This window comes from Mustela nigripes, chromosome 5 (assembly GCF_022355385.1).
Source record: "Mustela nigripes isolate SB6536 chromosome 5, MUSNIG.SB6536, whole genome shotgun sequence".
Classification (NCBI taxonomy): Eukaryota; Metazoa; Chordata; class Mammalia; order Carnivora; family Mustelidae; genus Mustela; species Mustela nigripes.
This window is the reverse complement of record NC_081561.1, coordinates 114,953,428-114,975,575: the sequence shown is the minus strand read 5'-3', so window position 1 is coordinate 114,975,575 and position 22,148 is coordinate 114,953,428. Positions and strand designations below refer to the sequence as shown.

The 22,148-nt window shown below is 35.3% G+C and overlaps 1 protein-coding gene across 2 annotated transcripts in view; it reads right to left on the bottom strand.

Annotated features, from left to right (window-relative positions):
- MANEA (mannosidase endo-alpha) overlaps nucleotides 1-21,899 on the bottom strand; it is a 79,845-nt gene extending 57,946 nt beyond the window's left edge. The window contains exons 1-2 of one of the 2 annotated variants that reach the window (XM_059401080.1): nucleotides 21,654-21,899; nucleotides 7,068-7,285 (exon numbers count right to left, since the gene is read on the bottom strand). In XM_059401080.1, coding sequence (XP_059257063.1) covers nucleotides 7,068-7,285; nucleotides 21,654-21,763 — 328 coding nt within the window. In that variant the 5' untranslated portion in view covers nucleotides 21,764-21,899. Of the gene's footprint in view, nucleotides 1-7,067; nucleotides 7,647-21,653 lie in introns of both variants that reach the window. The other variant, XM_059401082.1, reaches the window with a different exon arrangement.
- Nucleotides 21,900-22,148: the final 249 nt, after the last annotated feature.

Below are 22,148 nucleotides of genomic sequence, written 5' to 3'. Positions count from 1 at the left end.
CTCAGTGGGTTAAGCCGCTGCCTTCGGCTCAGGTCATGATCTCAGGGTCCTGGGATCGAGTCCCGCATCGGGCTCTCTGCTCAGCAGGGAGCCTGCTTCCTCCTCTCTCCCTCTCTGCCTGCCTCTCTGCCTACTTGTGATCTCTCTCTGTCAAATAAATAAATAAAATCTTTAAAAAAAAAAAAAAAAAAGGAACAGAATACATATTTTTCACAAGTGTATATGGAACATTCTCCAGAATAGATCACATACTAGGCCACATATCAGGTCTCAACTGGTACTAAATTACTGGGATCATTAACTGCATATTCTCAGACTACAATGCTTTCAAAGTTGATGTCAAATTACAAGAGGAAATTTGGAAAGAGCTCAAATACATGGAGGGCTAAAGAGCATCCTACTAAAGAATGAATGGGTCAACCAGAAAATTAAAGTAGTTAAAAAAAAAAATCATGGATACAAATGAGAATAAAAACACAACTGTTCAAAATCTTTGGGATGCAGCAAAACCGGTCCTAAGAGCGAAGTACATAGCAATATAAGCCTTTCAACTACACAACCTAACCTTACACCTGAAGGAACTGGAGAAAGAGCAGCAAATAAAGCCTAAACCCAGTAGAAGTGAATTAAGAGTAGAGCAGAAATCAATGAAATAAAAAACAAAAGAACAGTACAGATCGACAAAACTAGGAGCTGGTTTTTTTTTAAGAATAAGATTGATAAATCCCTGGCCAGACTTATCAAAAAGAAAAGAGAAAAGACCCAAAATAAATAAAGGATCCAAATAAAAATCATGAATGAAAGAAAAGAGGATCACAACCAACATCAAAGAAATACTAGGAATTATAAAAACATTCTGGGCAACTATACACAAACGAATTAGGCAATCTGAAAGAAACGGATGCATGCCTAGAGACATACAAACTACCAAAACTGAACCAAGAAGAAACAGAAAACCTGAGCAGACCCATAACCAGCAAGGAAATTGAAGCAGTAATCAAAAATCTCCCAATAAAAAGAGCCCAGGGCCAGATGGCTTTCCTAGGGAATTCTACCAAACATTTAAAGAATAACTATAATTCTGAAATGTTTCAAAAAACAGAAATGGAAGGCAACTTTCCAATCTCATTCTATGAGGCTAGCATTATCTTGATCCCAAAACCAGACAAAGACCCCATCAAAAAAAGAGAATTACAGACCAATAACCCTAATGAACATGTATGCAAAAATTCTCAAGAAGATACTAGCCAATAGGATCCAACAGTACATTAAAAAGAGTATTCACCACAACCAAGTGGGATTTATTTCTGAGCAGCAAAGGTGGTTCAACATCCTCAAATCAACGAATAAAGTGCATTAATAAAAGGCCAAGAACCACATGATCCCCTCAATAGATGCAGAAGAAGCATTGGACAAAGTACAGCTTTTTTTTTTTTTTTTTTTTTTTTTTTTTTTAAGATTTTATTTGAAAGAGAGAAGAGGGAGAACAAGCAGGGGCAAAGGGAAAGGGAGAAGCATCTCCCTGCTAGGCAGAGAGTGACACCAGGCTTAATTCTAGGAACGTGAGATCATGAACTGAGCCCCAGGCAGATGCTTAACTGATTGAACCACATAGGTGCCCCAGCATCCTTTTTTGATTAAAACTCTTTGTAGTGTATAGATAGGGGTAATATACCTCAATATCATAAAAGCAGTATACAAAAAGCCCACTGTAAATATTCTCAATGGGGAAAAACTGTGAGGTTCTCCCCAAAGTCAGGAACACAACAGGTATGCACTCTCACCACTGTTGCCCAACATAGTACCAGAAAGACAACAATCAGACAACAAAAAGAAATAAAAGGCATCCACACTAGCAAAGAAGTCAAACTCTCACTCTTCTCAGATGACATGATACTCTATGTGGCAAGCCCAAGAGACTCTGTCCCAAAATTGTTAGAACACATACAAGAATTCCGTAAAGTGGCAGATATAAAATCAATGCACCGAAATCAGTTGCGTTTTTATACACCAAAAGCAAGACAGAAGAAACAGAAATTAAAGAACTGATCCCATTTACAATTGCACCCAAAACCATAAGATACCTAGAAATGAGCCGAACCAAAGAGGCAAAGGATCTGTACTCAGAACACTATAGAACAGAACACTATATATAAACAAAACCGAGGAAGACATAAATGGAAAAACGTTCATGCTCCTGGATTGGAAGAACAAATATTGTTAAAAAAGTCTACGCTACCTAGAGCAATCTGCACATTTAATGCAATCCCTATCAAAATACCATCAACTTTTTTTCAGAGAGCTGGAACAAATAATCCTAAAATTTGTATGGAAACAGAAAAGCCAAAGGAATGTTCAAAAAGGAAACCAAAGCTGGTGGCATCACAATTCCAGGCTTCAAGTTCTATTACAAAACTGTAATCATCAAGTTGATAGGGTACTGGCACAAAAACAGACACATAGATCCATGGAACAACAGGACCCTGGGATCATGATCTGAGCCGAAGGCAGATGCTTAACGACTAAGCCACCCAGGTGTCCCAGGAAGATTGGTATATATTTTTATACAATGGAATATTAGTCATCAGAAAGGATGAATACTTATCATTTACATCGACATGGATGGAACTGGAGGGTATTATGCTGAGTGAAATAAGTGAATCAGAGAAAGACAATTACTATATGATTTCACTCATATGTGGTATTTAAAAAAGCAAAATAGAGGAACATAAGTGAAGGAAGGGTAAAATAAAACAAGATGATATCACAGAGCGTGGGATACCTGGGTGGCTCAGTTGGTTCAGTGTCTTCCTTTGGCTTAGGTCATGATTCTAGAGTCCTGGGATCAAAGCCCATGTCAGGCTGCATGCTCAGTGAGAAGCCTGCTTCTCCGCCTGCTGCTCCCCCTGCTTGTGCGTGTGCTCGCTGACAAATAAATAAAATGAAAGAGAGAAAGAGAGAAAGAAAGAAAGAAAGAAAGAAAGAACGAACTCCACAGAGCAAGGTAATCTATAAGAGACTCTTAATCATAGGAGAAAAACTGAAGATTGCTGGAGGGGAGAGGGCTGGGGGGATGGGGTAACTCAGTGATGGACATTAAGGAGGTGACAGGATGTAATGAACACCAGGTGCTATATAAGATTCATGAATCACTGAACTCCACCTCTGAAACTAATAATACCCTATGTTAATTAATTGAATGAAAATAAAAATATATTTTTAAAACCCTCCATTATTTAAGCCAAAAAAAAAAAAAGAAAGAAATTCCTATAGCATTTTTCATAGTAATATAAAGAAAAAAATCCTCAAATTTGTATGGAGCCACAAAAAAACCCTGTATAGACAAAGCAATGATAACAAAGAAAAACAAAACTGGAGCCATATTTACTGATTTCAAATTATACTATGATGCCATACTAATTATACAGTAGTATGAAAATAGGTATAAAATAGGCATTTAGATCAACAGAATAAAATAGAGTACTTAGAATTAAACCCCCACATATATAGTCAACTAATAAAGAATAAGGAAGCAGAGAATATTAATATTCAATGGAGAAAGAATATCTCTTCAACAAATGATGCCAGAAACACAGGATAACCAAATGCAGGAAAAGAAAATTGGACTATCTTACACCACACACAAAAATCACCTAGAAATGGATCAGACTTAAACATTTGGATAGGACAGCCAAAGCCCAAGTAAGAAAAAATTAACAAGTGGGACTACATCAAACTTGAAAGCTTATACAATGAGAAAGGAACAATTAAGAAACTAAAAGGCAAATAAATTATTTGTAAATCATTTAACAGATAATGGGTTAATACCCAAAATATACATAGAATTCCTGTAACTCAATAATGAACAAATCCCCACAAATTATCCACTTAAAAAATGAGCAGAAGAACTTAAGAGGCACTTTTCCAAAGACTTGCCACTGTTGGCATGAAAGGTGTTCAACATCATTAGCCACCAAGGAAATACAAATCAAAACTATAGTGAAATAGCCCTTCATACATGTTATAACAGATATTATCAAGAAAACAAGATAGTAAGTGTTGGCAAGGATGTATAGAAAAGGTAACTCTTGTGCACTGTTGGTGGGAATGTAAATTGGTTCAGCCACTATGGAGAAGAGTATAGAGGTCCCCCCCGCAAATTAAAAATAGAACTACTTTATAATCTGGCAGTCGCAACTCTGGGTATAAATCCAAAAGAAATTAACACTTTATCAAAGAGATATGTGGATGCCTGTGTAACTGCAGCATTACACGACAGCCAAAATGTGTCCATCAATGAGTAAATGGATGAAGACATGGTGATAAAAACAGATAGATGGACAGATAAAGATAGATGCATACGTGCACATGTGTGCACACACACGCACATATATATATAAATGTGTATAAAGTGTGAACATATACATATATAAAATGGAATACTCTTCGACCAGAAAAAGTAGTGAAATCCTGCCAGTTGCAACAACATGGATGTATCTTGAGAACATTATGCTAAGTTAGACATAGACAAATACTGTCCGATAGCTTGTATGAAATGCAAACAAAACAAAGAGTGAAATGGTGGTTACCACAGGCTCAGTAGTGGGGAAATGGGAGAGAGGTTGTTTAAGGTACACATATGATACTAATACATAAATAAGATGTGGAAATCTCATACATAGTACAGTGATTATAGACAACAAAACTGTATTAAAAACATTCACTTGCTAGGAGACTAGATCTTCATTTTTTCCACCACTATTAGAAAATAATAATTAGGAGATGTGATAGAAGGACTCACTAATGGCTACAATGGTAATCAAATGGAACAATATATATCAAATTACTACACTATATACCTTTAACTTACAGAATGTTAAATGTCAATATTTCAATAAAAATTAGTATAATTCAATACTTCACTGATAAGGAAATAACATACAGATTGATTAAAATGTCACTTTTATTTCTATCAAAGGGTTTATTTTTCCCATGACACCTACCAAAAGAAATATTTGATCAATAGTGAAACAGTCAACATTTAAAATTAAAATAATTATGTTGTTGACAATGTTTTCAAATAATTCATGTTCACACATATTATGTCATAGTAAAATAATATAAGGGGAAAAGGTCTTCATAAACATAAGATAGGCATAAAACTACATATGAACTGGAAGTTTTCTTCCTAATCACAAATAATAACATACCAAAGATGTCATTTTCATATTATTTCTTCAGATAAACCATACCTGGGGGCCAGGGGGTTGGGGTGGGGTGAATACTCATTGCATAAAGCTCAGTTTGCTTTAAAAAAAAAAAATCTGAAACTACCATGGATATCCATTTTTTGTCAAGCACAGCAGTCACAAACAAGCCAACCTTGTAATAAAAAAGCCTTAAATGTGATAGAAATTCTTTGTACAAAATAGTAAAGTCATTTGAAAGGTCCTCTACCCAAAAGTAAATTGTAAACTGAGACTGTAGTCAATGCTCTCTGAATTTAGCAATCCTATTTCATGTCATATTTTATATCATAGAACATAGAAACTGGAGCTATAAGTATATACTATAAATTAAATTTTCTTAAATAATTGGAAAAAATAATTACAGAAGAAAAACAAGTCATCTTGCATACCTGATGTAGATTCACAGAATTCTACATTGTTTTGTTCATGAAATGCCTTGCATACCTCTATATACCTATCAGCTCAATAATGAGTTTGGCCCTTTTTACAGCTATAAAAATATGGGAACACCCAATTTATTTTTGTGGCCCTAGTATTAGGGACACTAATAAGAGAGGAAACACAGCAGAGACATTTTTTATTTTAAAGCGTAGGTTAATTTGAAGAATTCTCAGGCACCCAATTATATATTTTTTTATTAATTACCTGTGGGATAATGTATGTAAATCTATGTTAATGTGTGCAGCTGGAGTGCCAGAAGTTAGAGAGAAGACAAAGTTGAGAGAAAAAGGGAACAAAAATAACCAGAGATTTGTGACCAGTTAAGTTAAAGTGCATACTGTAAAGTTTAGAGCAATCATAAAATAAAATAAAATAAAAGTCAGAAGAAAAAAAATGGGATAAACATATCCTATAAAAAAAGGCAGAAAAGAAGAAAAGAGAATAGGATAGTATAAATAGAAAACAGCAAACAAAACATTTAAAATAAACCATATCATTATTCTATTACATATAAATAAGCATAGATTTAAAAAGCAGAGATTAGACAAGTTTTTAAAAACAGAAAAACAAGACCAAATGATATACTACATGCCAAAAATTTGAAACAGTCCAAATATTCATCAGATGAATGCGGAAACAAATGGCTATAATCATACAATGGGGGATTACTACCCAGCAATAATTATAACTCAATTACTGACATAGTTAACAACATGGGTAAACTTAAGAATGATGTGCCGAGCAAAAGGCCCCCCCTGCCCACCTACACACACACTAGATGATTCTACTTTCACACAGTATTAGAACATTAACAGCTATTCTACTACAGTGAGAGAAATTAGATTCACAGTTTCCTGGGGAAGAATATGAAGGTGCAAGAGGGAAGCACTACGAAAGTTTCTGGGCTATAGAATATTTTACTTCATGTTGGGCTAATGATTAAACAGGTGTATACTTTACAGAAACATCACTGAGCTGTATACTTGAAGTGGGAGAATCCAATGTATCTTATGTAGGTGACAATTCAATTCTAAGTCTATTTCTATTTCAATTCTACTCTAATTGAATTTCTAATTCCATTCTATTTCTAATTTCTAATTCAATTCTTAAATTTCTAATATTAAATTAGAAATCAATAAAAATATATCTAGAAATGTTCCAAAAATTATAAATTTTACAATGCATTTTAAAGTACTATTAAAAAGTGGTTTCCTGGATGTTTAAGAACATACATGCAGCTTAATTTAGAGTTTATAAGTTTAAGATTATAATTAATAACAATGTGAAGAGTAATTAGTAACTTAAATGTTCTACATTTACACACAGACACACACACACAGATCACATATCTAAACACACACACATAAAAATAATTACCAATTGAAGCTGAGTACATTTGTTTCATGTGAGTTTCAATGACAGAAGGATCCCGAGAGCTGTAAATTCCCAACTCAGGGTAAAAGCTGGAGCCAATGTCATCCGGGGGACTGTGCTTCCCTTGTGGATAATTCTTGGTTAATCTAGGGTCCCAATGCTTCAGGACTGGATGGTTCCAATGTATATATTTACCATCAAATTGTGGATTTCCATACCAACTGTAATAAAATACATGTAAATAATAATTCAGAGGTTGCAGCTCTTCCAGGTAAGGTTCAGAGGCTTTGGAAGGTTTCATAGTGATTTCAACACTTTTTAAATTCTTGTTACTTGTTTCACGGTTGATTTTGTCATTGTTTTGGGAATCGAAGCTTTTCCCTAAGCGAGTTTGTTGATGAAGTAGTGGAAGAAGTTCAAGTCCAAAAGGATCTCCAAAAGTAGCTTTATTTGGTCTCAGCATTTTTAAACCCATCATCAGGGAGAAAATAAATAGAATAAAAAGTGACAAAATGATGCAAGTCCTTCTTCGAAACTTTGCCATGATGACATACTTTAAACTCCAAAATGGTAAATATTTAGCTGTAATTTATTGAAAAATGGTAATTAGTAAATGGTATTGACAATGTTTCCCAATGTATTTGAATGAAAACTAAAATCCCTAAAGTTCATTACATTGAAAAGTTTTAAAAGCGCAATACATTAGTTGTATCATCAAATACTGATGTCTACAAATCTATACACGGCTAGACTAAATGGTGGTATTTATTTGGAAGTATCACAATTATATTTTGTCAGATAAACATCTTAGAAATTTTATTTAAGAAAGTATTTTGCATCACTTGAACAGATTTTGTGTATGTTGAATATAGGGAAGAATATTCTATGCAAGTGGACTAAAATTTTCCAAATATAAAATTAAAGGCTCATAGTTTAAAAAAGGAAATACTTATGAATAGATTAAAAGCCTAGTCATTAAATGGATTTTCAACAAACTTTTAACTAAAATAATGACTGCACAAGAAGAGAGTAATCACATTTTATGACATTTCTGAAATGAAAAGAAAGATAAAGACTGATCACAAGTAAGGGATTCCTAATTTAAAAATACACTGCTTTGGGCACCTGAGTGGCTCAGTGGGTTAAGCTGCTGCCTTCGGCTCAGGTCATGATCTCCTGGGATCGAGTCCCGCATCAGGCTAGCTGCTCAGCAGGGGGCCTGCTTCCCTTCCCCTCTCTCTGCCTGCCTCTCTCTGCCTACTTGTGACCTCTGTCAAATAAATAAATAAAATCTTTTAAAAATAAATAAATAAATAAATAATAAAAATGCACTGCTTTATAACTATGAACACCTTACTGATCAAAAGTATAAACATGGACTTAAAACTTTTAAAATGGTATGGTGTTTGTATTTCTATGTTTCAATAACTATATATACACATGTGTGTGTAATGTGTGTATATGTACATAGGTATATACATATAAAAATGTCTTTATGTACAAATTTCTTACTAGAAAAGTATTTGGGGAAAAACTGACATTAACTTTATTTATAAAATATGACTTTTTATAATAAACCATGCTGTTGTTATTCTAGAGAATTGTTACAATAAACTAGTCCTAATAGAAAAGACAGAAAAACACTTAATCTAACCCGTAAGTAATTCTGTCTCACACACACACACACACACACACACACACACACACACACAGACTTTCTACAAATTGCTACATCATTATGCATACAAGCAAGAAATACTAAGATGAGCAAGCATATTTCTTTTTAAGACTAAAATCATAGATTCCTCTCAAAGTTAACCGTGTTTAATTGCAAAAGACATTACACCTAAAGATTAATATGAAAGACATGTCTAGGTTGAAACACATAAATATTCAAAAAGGAAATTGCCAGAGTAAATGCCCATTTCCATCTCTTGTGCCCCTTGCCAATCACCAGCCCTGTCCCTTTACCTTAAGGAGAACTTGACTTTTGTATTTACCATCCTTACCTTTCTTCATAGTTTTCCAAAACATAAACAATCTAACCAATTTTAATTTTGTTTTGCCAGCTTCAACATTTTATTTAAATAGATATGGTACATCCATATAAACATACATATATATATATATGCATAGGTACACACATATTATTAAAATGCATATTAGCCTTCTACATGATTATATAAGTTTTACATATAGATATGCTATAAATATGTATAATTAGATATAATTAGATATACATAAAATATATAAAAATATTGTGGAACAACATTAAACCTTCTCTGACACTTACTTGATGTCTCACCTCTTTCCCAAACCTGCATTCCAAAACATTAGTTCTTTCACTCTCATTAAAAAAACCATGAAAATGGAAAGGGATAGGTAGATAGGTCTGGAGAATTTTGTCTTAAAACTGTATTAATCCACTGATTTGATGAAAATGTTTTCATGCCAAGTATTCTCCTTACGCTTTGGAAATACAAAGTGACCCTTTCTCTATTGCTCCTAAGACTCTAGTTTAGAGTTATTATAAAAAAAAGTTATTATATTTTATTATTAAATGGATACATTGTGACCACACCAACAAACTAAATTCATTTAAGTATCTCATGCAACCAATCAATACCATTACACATAAACTAAAGCAAGCATTATGAAAATAGACATAGCTGACTCTAAGATGAGAAACAGTTAAGTCCTTACTGTTGTTTTTGAACAAAAATTTCATTTGGTTGAAATATCAACAAAAGTCTAGAAAACTAAAAAGATGTATAACTCAACTTAACTGAGAAACTCAACTGTGGAAAAACTAGTATGCTAAGCGCCACATGAAACAGACTGATTAGATAGATTTAGTTAGACATAGTTCTTATGTTCAAGGTGCTTAGAGTCCATAAGGAAAGCAGAAGACACATGCAAGTAACTGTAATTCAAAGAAAGGTGCCAGCAGAGAAGTGAAAGGCATATATAAAGCAATAAAATGCCTTACATAAGTTGAAGAAGATGCTTTAGGAAAAAAATAGTAAGATCTTAAAAGAATGAGTGTAATATGCAAAAGGCTGATGGAAAAGGAAAGGAAAAAGATGGCCATAGTGTTAGAGAAAGTGTGCCCAAAGATATATTTACTGGACGTGAAAGACACATCATGAAACAAAAAAAAAAAACCTCTCTAGGCTGCAGCTAAGAAAACAAGATGAGGAGGAAAAATAAAGCTATCATGCCGTGCTAGAATCATCCTATACCAGAGAAAGAGGAGTTTTCTGCTAAATAGGAGACCACTGAAGACTTGTTACAAAATACTGCCATAAGAGCACTTATAAAAAATATTCAAGACATCAAACTTTACCATTTTCTCAATCTAATAATCTTCTATTCATAATATTTTTAACATACTCTCTTCCTACATCACTATTTCTAATGACTCTACAAACATGGATGATCCATACAGCAGTTTAGCCTCCCAATTCTTTGCCTCATTTCTAGAGATTGTTCTTCCACCCCCACTTCACCAACTCAGGTATCATACTCCTCTCTGGATCCAGTGTTTTATACCACTCCAAAATCTTTACTTCTCCCCCCCCCCATTTTCCAAACATAACCTTTTGTGCTTTGAACCCCTCTAGTTTAATAGAATCCATTCTGGCAACTTCTTGACCTTATTGAGATGTCTTATCCACTGAGTCCACTGTTTCTGCTATTTCTCCTGTTCTTCATGTTTTGTCTCTAGTGACACAGTTTATCATCCAACATTTTAATTCCTCACTTCTCTCCTTTCTTGATACATACCTGGTAAAACTTCAAATAAATACGTGTGTCTTGACTTTGATTCAGAACTACAGAACTATATATTGGACAAAAACATGCAACCATGCTAACTTTTCACACTGAATTCATGACCACAAATTTCAAGTAAACACTCAAGACCACTTAACTTCCTGTTACCATACTCTAATATGTTCACTTTTCTAACCTCAGAATTTCATTTTAATTTTTCATCATACCCACTGAATTTCCTTTATTATCTTCAAATAGCTAGGTCTTACACAGTTGACCCTTCAACAATGTGGGTTTGAACCATGCAGATTCATTTATATGTGGATTTTTTTTTCCTGATAAACATGATACAGTACTAAAAATGTATTTTCTCTTTCTTATTATTTTAATACCATTTCTTTTCTTTATGTATGTAGGACATACAAAGCATATGTTAATGAACTATTTGTTACCAGTAAGGCTTCCAGTCAACAGTGGGTAATTGATTGTTAAATTTTTCCAGAGTCAAAAGTTATATGCAGATTTCTAACTGCACAGGAGTCAGCACCCCTAACCTCCAGCACTCAAGAGTCAATAGTACTTCATAGAGAAAAAAGAAACAATCATACAGGAACTCCCTTATGTTCCCAATAAGAAATTAACTAACCTACTGGCATCAACTTTAGTTAGCAAATGTTTGCAATTATAATATTTGTTCTGTTTCACTCCTTTTTCTTCTATAGAAAATCTTAATTTTTTGAATTTTGCTCAATTTTTTAAACTGCATTTTCTAAGTTTCTTTACCCTCTTATAAGGCCTGATCTGTTGTGTTTATCTTGTAGTCATTTATGAAATAATTAGCTCATTTCTGATCTTTCTTAGTTGTAATGTGCTTATTCATATCTTATAACTATTTTATTTCTATCTAAATACTAGTTTACAGTTGTCATATTTTATAAACATGCCTCTCTGGCACGCCTTCAGTGTTTACAAGTATGTTCAAACTTTTTGCCTATAAGGACTTTGTATGAGATTTGACTGATCTTTTTCTGTTACTGAATATTACATGAAATAATTTTCTCTCAATTTTTAGGAGTGTTTTATCATGGTAGTTTTCCCAACCCAACGCTCTAGAGAAATTATACTGTTTTTGTGAAATCTTTCTATGGCCTTGAGTTTTATCTGAGATCAGCTGGGTTTTCTTCCATTCCCACATTTTTCTGGATTTTTTTTTCTTGGCTTCTATTTTGTTATTCTGCTCAATTTGAAAGTTATTTCAGGAAGTTACTCTTGCATGTGGGGGTTTTGTCCTGAATACCAAGATGCTCTAGCCTCTTTAGATAGAAGATTTCAAAGTTCCCCTCCCCCCCTTGCAGCTATTATTCAGACTGGGCTATTGTCCTTTCAAATTAATATCTATATTATATTTAATATCCCCCTTGCAGCTTTTATTCTCAGACTGGGCTATCCTCCTTTCAAATTAATATCTATATATTTAATATATTCCATAAATAGAACATCTGTATCCGTGTTATCAATTGAAGCAGATGCACTATTGCTTTCTTCTCCTTCTTCCAGCACAAACCGAGTTAGAAGTCTTATAGCTGTGAGTGAGCTGTCCCCTTCCACTCTTACCTTGGGGTCTATGGGGATAATCTGTTATTTCAGTTTTGTTACAGGTATTTGTTTTGGTTTTACTATTTAATGGTCTGTTTAAGGATCTCAGAATGATTCAAACACTATACCACTGCTGTTGCCATCGCATCTTTAGCAGTATCTTTTGAGTTTTGTACCCTGTATTTTTATGACCACTTAGCTCAAAATATATTGAAATTTCCATTATTGTTCATCTCATGACTATAAGTGTGTTATATCTGCGAGACTTTCTAGATTTTTTTCTTGCTGATTTATAGTGTGAATCCACTGAAAACATCCCCTATATGATTTCAGTCCTTTGAAATGTGTTGAGACTTGCTTTAAGGCTTAATCAATGACTACTTCTATTAAGTGTCCCATATACACTTCAAAAGGATACATATTCCATAGATAGTGGTTACAGGCATCTACTTGTGTCTACCAAACCAAATATGCTAACCATTTTTTTTTAAGATTTAAGAGAGAGAGAGAGAGAGATCACAAGTAGGCAGAGAGGCAGGCAGAGAGGCAGGCAGAGAGAGAGAAGGGGAAGCAGGCTCCCTGCTGAGCAGAGAGCCTGATGTGGGTCTCCATCCTAGAACCCTGAGATCATGACCTGAGCTGAAGGCAGAGGCTTAACCCACTGAGCCACCCAGGCACCCCAAATATGCTAACCGTTTTGTTTGTATTTTTGATATCCTCACTCATCTTCTGTGTTAAAAATCCCCCATGACTGTATTTATATCTATAGTTTACATAATTTTAATGTCATGTAGATACAAATTTGCAGACTGTTTTCCTGAATCTTATTTTACAATGAAATGTCCTTTCCTTCTCCACTGATGGGTTTTGTCTTACATTCGACTCCAATATTAATTTAGCTACAATGGATTTCATTTGGTTCATGCTGAACCAGAGTATCATTTTCATCATTTTTTGTCACCTTAGTTAGCTTTTTTTCAAATAGGACATCACTTTATTATTGTTGCTGTTTTTAATCTAACCTGACAGACTCTGTCCAGTAATTGTAGTATGCAGTACATTTACAATTCTGCAAATACAGATATTTAAATCTACTTCTTACACCCTTGCTTTTTCTTTTGGCCTCCTTTCAAGTTGCATTTTTTCTCTTACCTTTTTATTTCTCCCTATTTGCTAATTTTACATTTACATTCTTTGCTTTTATTTTTATCTTTGATTACAGCATACATTCTCGTCAAAATCCAGGATGAATTAGAACTCTACTATGCCTCAACAATAAAAGCGCACTTAGAAGACTTTATTTCCTTTATCCCTCCCCCAATTTTGTGCTCCTGTTTGGTGTACTTTACTTTTCACACACATCTTAAACCCCACCAGATGGAATATTGTTTTACACAGTCAACGTTCATTACATTTACTCTTCCCTTTGCTCTTCACTTCCTCCTGCATCCCCCTACTTCCATTCAAAACAATCTTATCATGAAGAAATTACTCACTTTAATAAGGCTTTTAGTATCAGCCCGCTGCTAATAAATTCCATGTTAATTTGTTCAAAAATATATTTTGCCTTCACTGTAATATGGATCTATAGACTTCTATATTGGCAATTTTCTTTCAGCACAACCCATTATCTTCTGCCTTTGTTTCTGTTGAAAACAACTATTGTTTTCTGGTTCTTGCCCTTAATTTTTTAAAGACTTTAAGGATAATTTCTTTTTCACTGGCTCCTTTTATTATTTTTCTCATTTTTGGCTTTTAGCAGTTTCGCTATGGAATATGGTTTTCTTAGTATTTATCCTGCTTATGGGCCCAACATGCTTCTTCAATCTGTGGGTTGATATCTTTCCTTAGCTTTGTAAAATTCTTGACCACAATCTCTTCAAATACTGCTTTTGCCCATTATTGCTTTCTAATTCATTTCTCATGTTGGAATACATTACTCCTGTTAGAATGTTACAGTTTTTTAAACATTTTAAAATTTCCCTCATCTCTCCATGTCTCAGTCTGAGTACTTCTGAACTCTTCCAGTTTCCTAATTCTCTTTAGCTGTGATCTAATGTTATTTTACTCTTAGAATTTTCATTTAACTCTTTTAAAGCCATCAGTTATCTGCTAAAATTTTCCAATTTCTAATTCTCTGAACATGTTAATTCCACTTATTTAAAGTCCACCTCTATTAACCTGAACTGGATTCTGCTTCTATTGCCTGTTTTTGTTCTCTCTCAACATCTGGTCACTTTTTTTGCAAGCTGGGCATTTTTTTTAATTGAATGTCAGCCATTGTAATGAAAATTTTTAGAGACAATTTTTCTCCAGAGAAAACCTGTGTTTGCTTCTTGAGGACTGTTAGGGTAGAGGAAGATTATCTTAATCCAATCAGTAAAATCTTCAAACCTGGTTTTAGGTCCTTGTAAATATCTGAACTATTTCTGATTAATCTTAACTCACTTACATGCATGGATACTGAATTTAAAATCATGAGTTTTAACAAGATCCTGCCACTTTCTATTTTCTACTTATGTTCTTAGCTTCTCTGCTCCTTTTAAATCAGGAGTTTGTTTTTTTTTTTTCTTTTAAAAAGATTTTATTTATTTATTTGTCAGAGAGAGAGAGAGAGCGAGCACACAAGCAGGCATTGTGGTAGGCAGAGGCAGAGAGAGAAGCAGGCTCCCCCCTGAGCAAGGAGCCCGATGTGGGACTCGATCCCAGGACCCTGGGATCATGACCTGAGCTGAGGCAGTGGCTTAACCAACTGAGCCACCCAGGCGTCCCTAAATCAGGAGTTTTAAACAATCCTCCCCTATTTCCTCCACAGTCTCCCAAAAAATAATGCATGTTGTAGGGCTCAAAGCCATTGAAATGACTAAGAAATTCCATCTGAATTCCCTTATAACCTGAGTTTAATGGAAGACTATAACAATGACTCAAAATTCATATGCAATAAAGGAAAAGGCAAATTAATTACATAAATTTAAAGATAGGCATATCTGAAAACACTATTAACAAAACATTATTAACAGTGAAAATACTGGCAAGTTCTTCTACCTCACTCAGAATTTTTAAAAACGCAAATTAAAGCTGTTCCTGGGTGGCTCAGTCAGCTAAGTATTCAACTCTTGATTTTGGCTCCAGTGGACAGCCTCAGGGTTGTGAGATGGAGCTTATTTGAGATTCTCTCTGCCCCTTCCCCCTCTAAAATAAATCTTTAAAATAATGCAGAATAAAATTACATAAAGATATCATTCCTTATCCAGGAGACTAAGAAAACAAAAACAAAAATACATCTTGTTGGTAAGAAGACGAGAAAAAAAGCACTTCCAAACTAGCTGAATGTAAATTGGTGTAGTCTTTTTGTGAATCTGGCAATAGCTAACAAAATTACACATCCATTTATCTTTGGACTCAGAAGTCCTACTTCATGGAAATTACCTTAAAAATAAAAAGCACATAAATAGCACATAAATCCATATATAGCACTTTAATTATAAAATACTGGGATGTTAAGCTAAATAAAAGGAGGAACAGCTCTTTGAAATGACATAAATTGATTTTCTGGATATACTGATATGTGATGTGAAAGAAGGCAAGTGCAAATAAAATATACATTGTCTCAAAAAAATATTTTCTCAAGTGCACAAAAGAAACACAGGAAGAATAAACAAGAATCTTAAGGAGGTTGATTATGTATGGGGGTAAAAACAAAGAGGACAGAGAATGTAGGAGGAGAAGTATAGGTAGAAGGGTTGGAGAATAGAAGGGAGTCTACTTTTTTGTACAGCTTTGGCTTTTTGAGCCATGTCATATTTCACATACTCAAAAAACAAGCATTAAATGCTAAATTCCAGTCAGTAAACTGTTTTTGCAATGGTACATGTTAGCAGATTTTTTTAAGATTTTATTTGTCAGAGAGAGAGAGCACAAGCAGGGAGAGTGGCTGGCTGAAGGAGAAGCAGACTCGCCGCTGAGCAAGGAGACCAATGTGGGACTAGATCACAGGACCCTAGGATCATGACCTGGGCCAAAGGCAAATGACGCTTAACTGACTGAGCCACCCAGGAGTCCTGTAATTCTTTAATGTGTATTCTACACGTAAGCAAATGTATGCTGGAAACTGGGGCTCATGATTTTCACAGACAAAAAGCTATGTAAAAAGTGGGAGGTTAGAATGAAACTCGTGTTGTCAGATTGTTAATTAGTATCTGCATGAATGTGTGGCTTTTATTAGTAAAAAGGGGTGTGTTTGTGTGTATACACATTAATATATTCATATTATTTCCTAGTTCTGTACACTAAGAGTATAGAATCAAAGAAACTAAGAGTATAGAATCAAAGGAACACATCTGGTCCAAGATGCTGTTTTTTAAATATCCTTTGCTGCTTAGAAGAACCAAGTTCCTTGGAGAAATGTTGATTCCCAGACTGTGACTGGGAAAGTACAAAATGAGCCTTGATTATCTTATCAGAAAGTAAGAAGTATTCAGAAAGTGTCAGGGACATGTCTACTGGATATAAGAGCCAGGCTGAAGGGGCAACCACTGGCTAAATCCTGAACAATTTCAGCAATAACATAAGGAGTCATAAATAACAGGTATTAAAATAAGAATTAATGAATCCATACAGTTATTTTTTCATACTTTTTTTTAATGCAAAAATAAAAGGAATAAAGAAGACTCATATTAGAATGCCAACTAATAAATTTAGATGGACTAATGGAATATCACTATTCGGAAACTACCATAACAACCATAGTAGGCAAAAATCATCTACGGATATTAAATGAGGAAATAAAAGTTTGATGAGAAACAGGATACCCATATATTACCAAACAATCTCCCCAAAAGACACCTAATTAATACAAAGGAAACAATAGTAACTCAGTGCAAAACCTAGCAGACAACACTTTAAACAAGTGATCAAAATGAACTTTGAAGATAACCCAAGAAGGAAACAGAATCACTGCTATAGTATGTCAAAATTTAACTTGGATCTAAACATGAGGAAACATCAGACAATGTATTAGACACTCACACATATGCACATACATATTACATGTAATGTATATAACTATATATAATGTAAAAGGTGTGTACATGTATACAATGATAAAGCAAATATAGTAAAATATTACCATTTGGTGAATATACAAGAAAAATAAACAGTAACTGAGTTGTTTGCACTGTTTTTGGAACATGTCTAGAAGTACCAATTTGAAAATTTAAGAAAGAAAGAAAGAAAAAATCCCAATCCCACCAGCAAATTGGAGGACATAAGCTGGTAACCTAATGCTCTTTTCCGGGAAGCGCCAATTAATACCATCCTTCAAGCTCTGCAATACAGGACTGCAGGGAGTAAAATTCTAAGAGTGTGGCAGCCCTACAGAGAAGAAAAGAGATGATACAACAATTTTGGCCTGCCTCTATCATTTCTTGTCCTGAAAATTCCAAAATATCAAGATATCAAGATGAAAACAAATCCTTCCCTTAAGGACTGTAAGAAATTTGACAAGCCATGAAGTTAAAAAAAAAAAAAGGAATCCTGGATATAACAAGATCTCAACTACATTAAAAATACACAAAGAAAAGCACTAAGACATGTAAAATGATTACCTCTGGGTGATAAAATATAGTGATTATTTTCCTACTTTACCTTCTAAAATTAGAACATAACATTTCATAAGGAAAGATTAGGAAATAACAGTAATGAACATTTGCAAGACAGAGAACAGGAGCAATGATTATAGGATATAAAAAGTAGAAAGACCTTGCTTTTTGAGAGCCTGAGTGCTAAAATGTGTGGAAGAGTCAGATTGGCCTTGCAATCTAAAAACCAAAGTCCCAAATCAGCCATGTCTACCTCTTTAAAAAACAAAACAAAACAAAACAAAAGAACATATTACCTACTGTGTTTTCTGACAAAGCTGTTCTGTGAATCATGCAAGATAATGTACATGAAAGTGTAAAAGGATAGTATTTTAATCATACGGTAAATATCAATTAGATTTAAAAATAAAGGTGAAGAAATATAAAAGACAAATAGCTCTGAAACTTTTTTATATTTTTTAGATTCATTTCTCAGATCTACACAAGAACACAAAATGTCCATTTATGGAAGAAGCTGCCTTGCCCCGCCACCCCACCTTTGCTTTTTTTTTTTTTTTTTTAAAGATTTTAATTTATTTATTTGAGAGAGGGACAGTAAGAGAGAGCATGAGAGGGGGGAAGGTCAGAGGGAGAAGCAGACTCCCCGTGGGGCTAGGAGCCTGATAAGGGACTCATCCAAAATCCCAGGATCATGACCTGAGCCAAAGGCAGTTGCTTAACCAATTGAGTCACCCAAGTGCCCCACCACCCTACTCTTACCTATAAATGTAGTTTAAGTTGGTCCTTCTTTTTTAATTACTTAATTCACTCACTTAGAATGTTCATTTATTACATCATTATAGATGATTCACTGGTTCTATCCCAACCTCCACATCTCCATTAACAGTAAGTCACAGCAACTTAAAGCCTGAGCACTGTGGTTAAAGGCGGATAACCTCCACCTGTGCCTTTTAAAGCTATTTTGCCTATTCAAATGACCTCATCTTTCTCTGCTTTTCTCATCTATACAATGAGTTATTACCGGGTTCACAGATATTTGAGCATAAATTATAATAAAACTTTTAGAATCATTTCCTGTTTAGAGTAACACTGAGTATTATGATGATTATTAAAGATGGGCATTTGGCAAGCAATTAATAACATAGTTAATTCTATCTAAAAATCTATTCTCTACATGGCTAACTTTTAAAATGCTACTCATCCCTCAAGACAAAGCTGGAATGTTGCTTCTTTTTGATAACCTTCCCTAATGTTCCAGGGTGAAAAGTACTCATTTTCTCATACATTCTATTGTTACAGCTTTGCCTACTTACTAAAGTGGCATTTCTTTACATACTGCATTATGCTATTTAATTACATGCATTAGATCCACTACTGGATTGCTCCTTGGGGTCAAAAAATGGGAGTTCTCGTATCTACACTGCAGAAGTGCTCCACACATCTTATACATAGTGGCCATTACGTGTTCGGCTTGAACAATTTAATTTCAGGCCCTTTTGTTTTTGACAATAGTATATATTTGGGCAGTATGTGTATGTATAGATTCTACTGACTATACAGATGGTTGACCTTTTTACAATCTATACTGAACATATTATATAGCAAGAGACATCCAATAATTTTAAAAATTCATTTTAATAAAAATTATCTTCAAGATAGCAAAACCATAATGATTGTTGAGAAGCTAGCAATTCTAATGATCTAAGAAGAAAGGAATGGAGGAACTATTTGTCTTCGACAAAAGATGATTCAGAAATTACCTCAGAAAATAAAATTACAAGTTAACTGCAGATGTATGGATTCCCAAAATAGGAATCTACTCAAGGTATTGGCTATTGAAGACCTGTTTTCTTCAAAGGGCAGCTGACATTACATAATACACAGAAGTTATACCTAATAGGTTCTCTTGAAACTCTATGGTTTCTACTTTTGTGTTTTATGCTTTTAATCTTCGAAATGCTAGTTTTTGACTTAAGAGGTCTGAAAGATCCAGAGCATTGTGACATCAACTTATTTCAGAAAGTATCTGCTGTCAATCCAGTTAGAAACATCAAAAGATTTAACCTTTTAAAGACCTATTGTGACCTATTGCTAAATTATACAGACTTGCAGTGTTTTTTAGTATTGTTCTCTAATTTTATTTCCTAAGAAGCCATTTTAGATAAACAACTCTTAATAGAAGATACACCTGGAACTTTCAAAATCAGTTTCTATACCAAGGTTTCCTTGCCCAGGTGGTTTTAGTGTAAACATGTACACGCTCTGGCTAATGGAAATTCAGTTCCCATAATCTTATCCGACCGTTTTAGTCTTCATAACAACTTAATAAGTAAAACTTCTTTTTAACACCATTTTACAGATGACAGATGTAACAGAGGTACAGTTTTCAGAGGGCTTAGTGAAAGGCTAAGTAACACTCTGAGGTTAAGCACCAGCAAGAAGCAAATCAAGTTTGGCTCTAAAACTCAAGCTCTTGCTTTCTATTCCACCATCTTACAACCTACCACACAAATTAGGTTTAGAGACTTTTTTTTTTAAGCAGATGAACACTGCTAACAGGTGTCATGTTTTCATTTAAATAGAATGGGCTTAGAAAACAATCTGTTACCTACTCATAAACTGCAACTTAACTTTACTCTGGGGACAGTTTGTTTTCTGATCTTACACATAGTATTTAATCATGTGACTAGCAGAAATGATTCTGTTTATGTTTTATGCACAGAGCCTGAAAGTCTACAAGAGTGACTGCGTCCCATTGTTTTTTCTAAGTTTACACATATCCCCAAAATTAGAAAAATCACACATTGTCATGAAAATACTCTGTAATGCGACAGTATTAACCAACCTGGATTTTATTTTCTATTTTTCTCTCAAACTACTATTGAAAATTCTTTAACATAAACAACTCATGCCAGTCCTATTTGTCTTTCTTGAAGTCCTATATCATCCTCCCTTGTTTTACTCCTCTTTAAATAGTTCCACGTTTTCTCTTAACATTCATCCATAGGGTCTTAACAATACATAAAACGAAAACCATCACGAATGCCTGAATTTCAGTCTGCTCCGGTGGCATGGGAAAAAGAAATTCGTCCGGCACAGCTGCATCCTGAAACTTAGCAAAAGATAAATGTCGATGCTGATAGAGCCAAACACGTTGACAAATGAATGGGGAAAACCACCTCTGGGGTGGCTTCGCCAACCCTACTCTCCTCGCCGCAGGCCCAAAGGCGCCAGGAGGCAGGCGGCCGCGACTCTCCTGCGACAACCCCAGCGCGGGCGGCCTCGATCCTCCCGCCTCTCCCCGCAGAGGAGAGGCATATAACCAACAAGAGAGAAGTACTTAAACTTTAAAAATATATAAAGATTACCTATAAATTAATATCCAAAAACAACAAAGCCTATAAGAGAGAGCTAACAGTGACGGGTGTGGGGGCGGGGGTATCCCGGGTCCCCAAAACGCAGCTCGCCGCCTCTCGCCCGCCCAAGAGGCGCGGGGTCAAAGGCCATCTGCAGAAGCTGCAAGCACATTGGCTAGGGGACGGGCGCGCAGGCGCTGGGAGGTGGGTCCCGAATTCGCCGCGGCCGCGTCTGCGGTGCCCTGACTTCTCCGGCTACTCACCAGGGTCTGGGAATCCGGCCACAGGCGGACGCTTCAGCCAGAGCCTTAAGGGTTGAAAGCAGAGGGAGAGCGGAAGCCGACACCCTGCGGCCTCTCCGCGGCGAACCCATCCAGCCCCGCCTCCCAAAAGGCGCGCGCAGAGCGTTCCGGCAGCCCCCCGGTGGGCGGGGCCTGACGCCGGGCTCTGGAAGGGGGCAGGGCGCTGGCTTTACGGGCACGGGCTCCCCTTCTCTGCGAGCGTGAAGAGGGGCGTGAATGAAGGAGGGGAGAGCTTTTCCGGGTGTCCCGCGCAGAGAAAAGGGGCGGAGCCGACTCTGGCGGGACTCCCAGGCTCGCTCTCCGATTAGAGGTGACCCACCCCTCTCTTAAAAACTGTTCTGAAGTTGCTCTGGGAAGCTCTCACTAAAAAGGACCCCTGGTTTTGATGGGAGGCTTTCCAAAGTTGCTTTAACTCGAGTACGCAGGTTGTTTACAAACTAAGGGCGAGTTTTATCG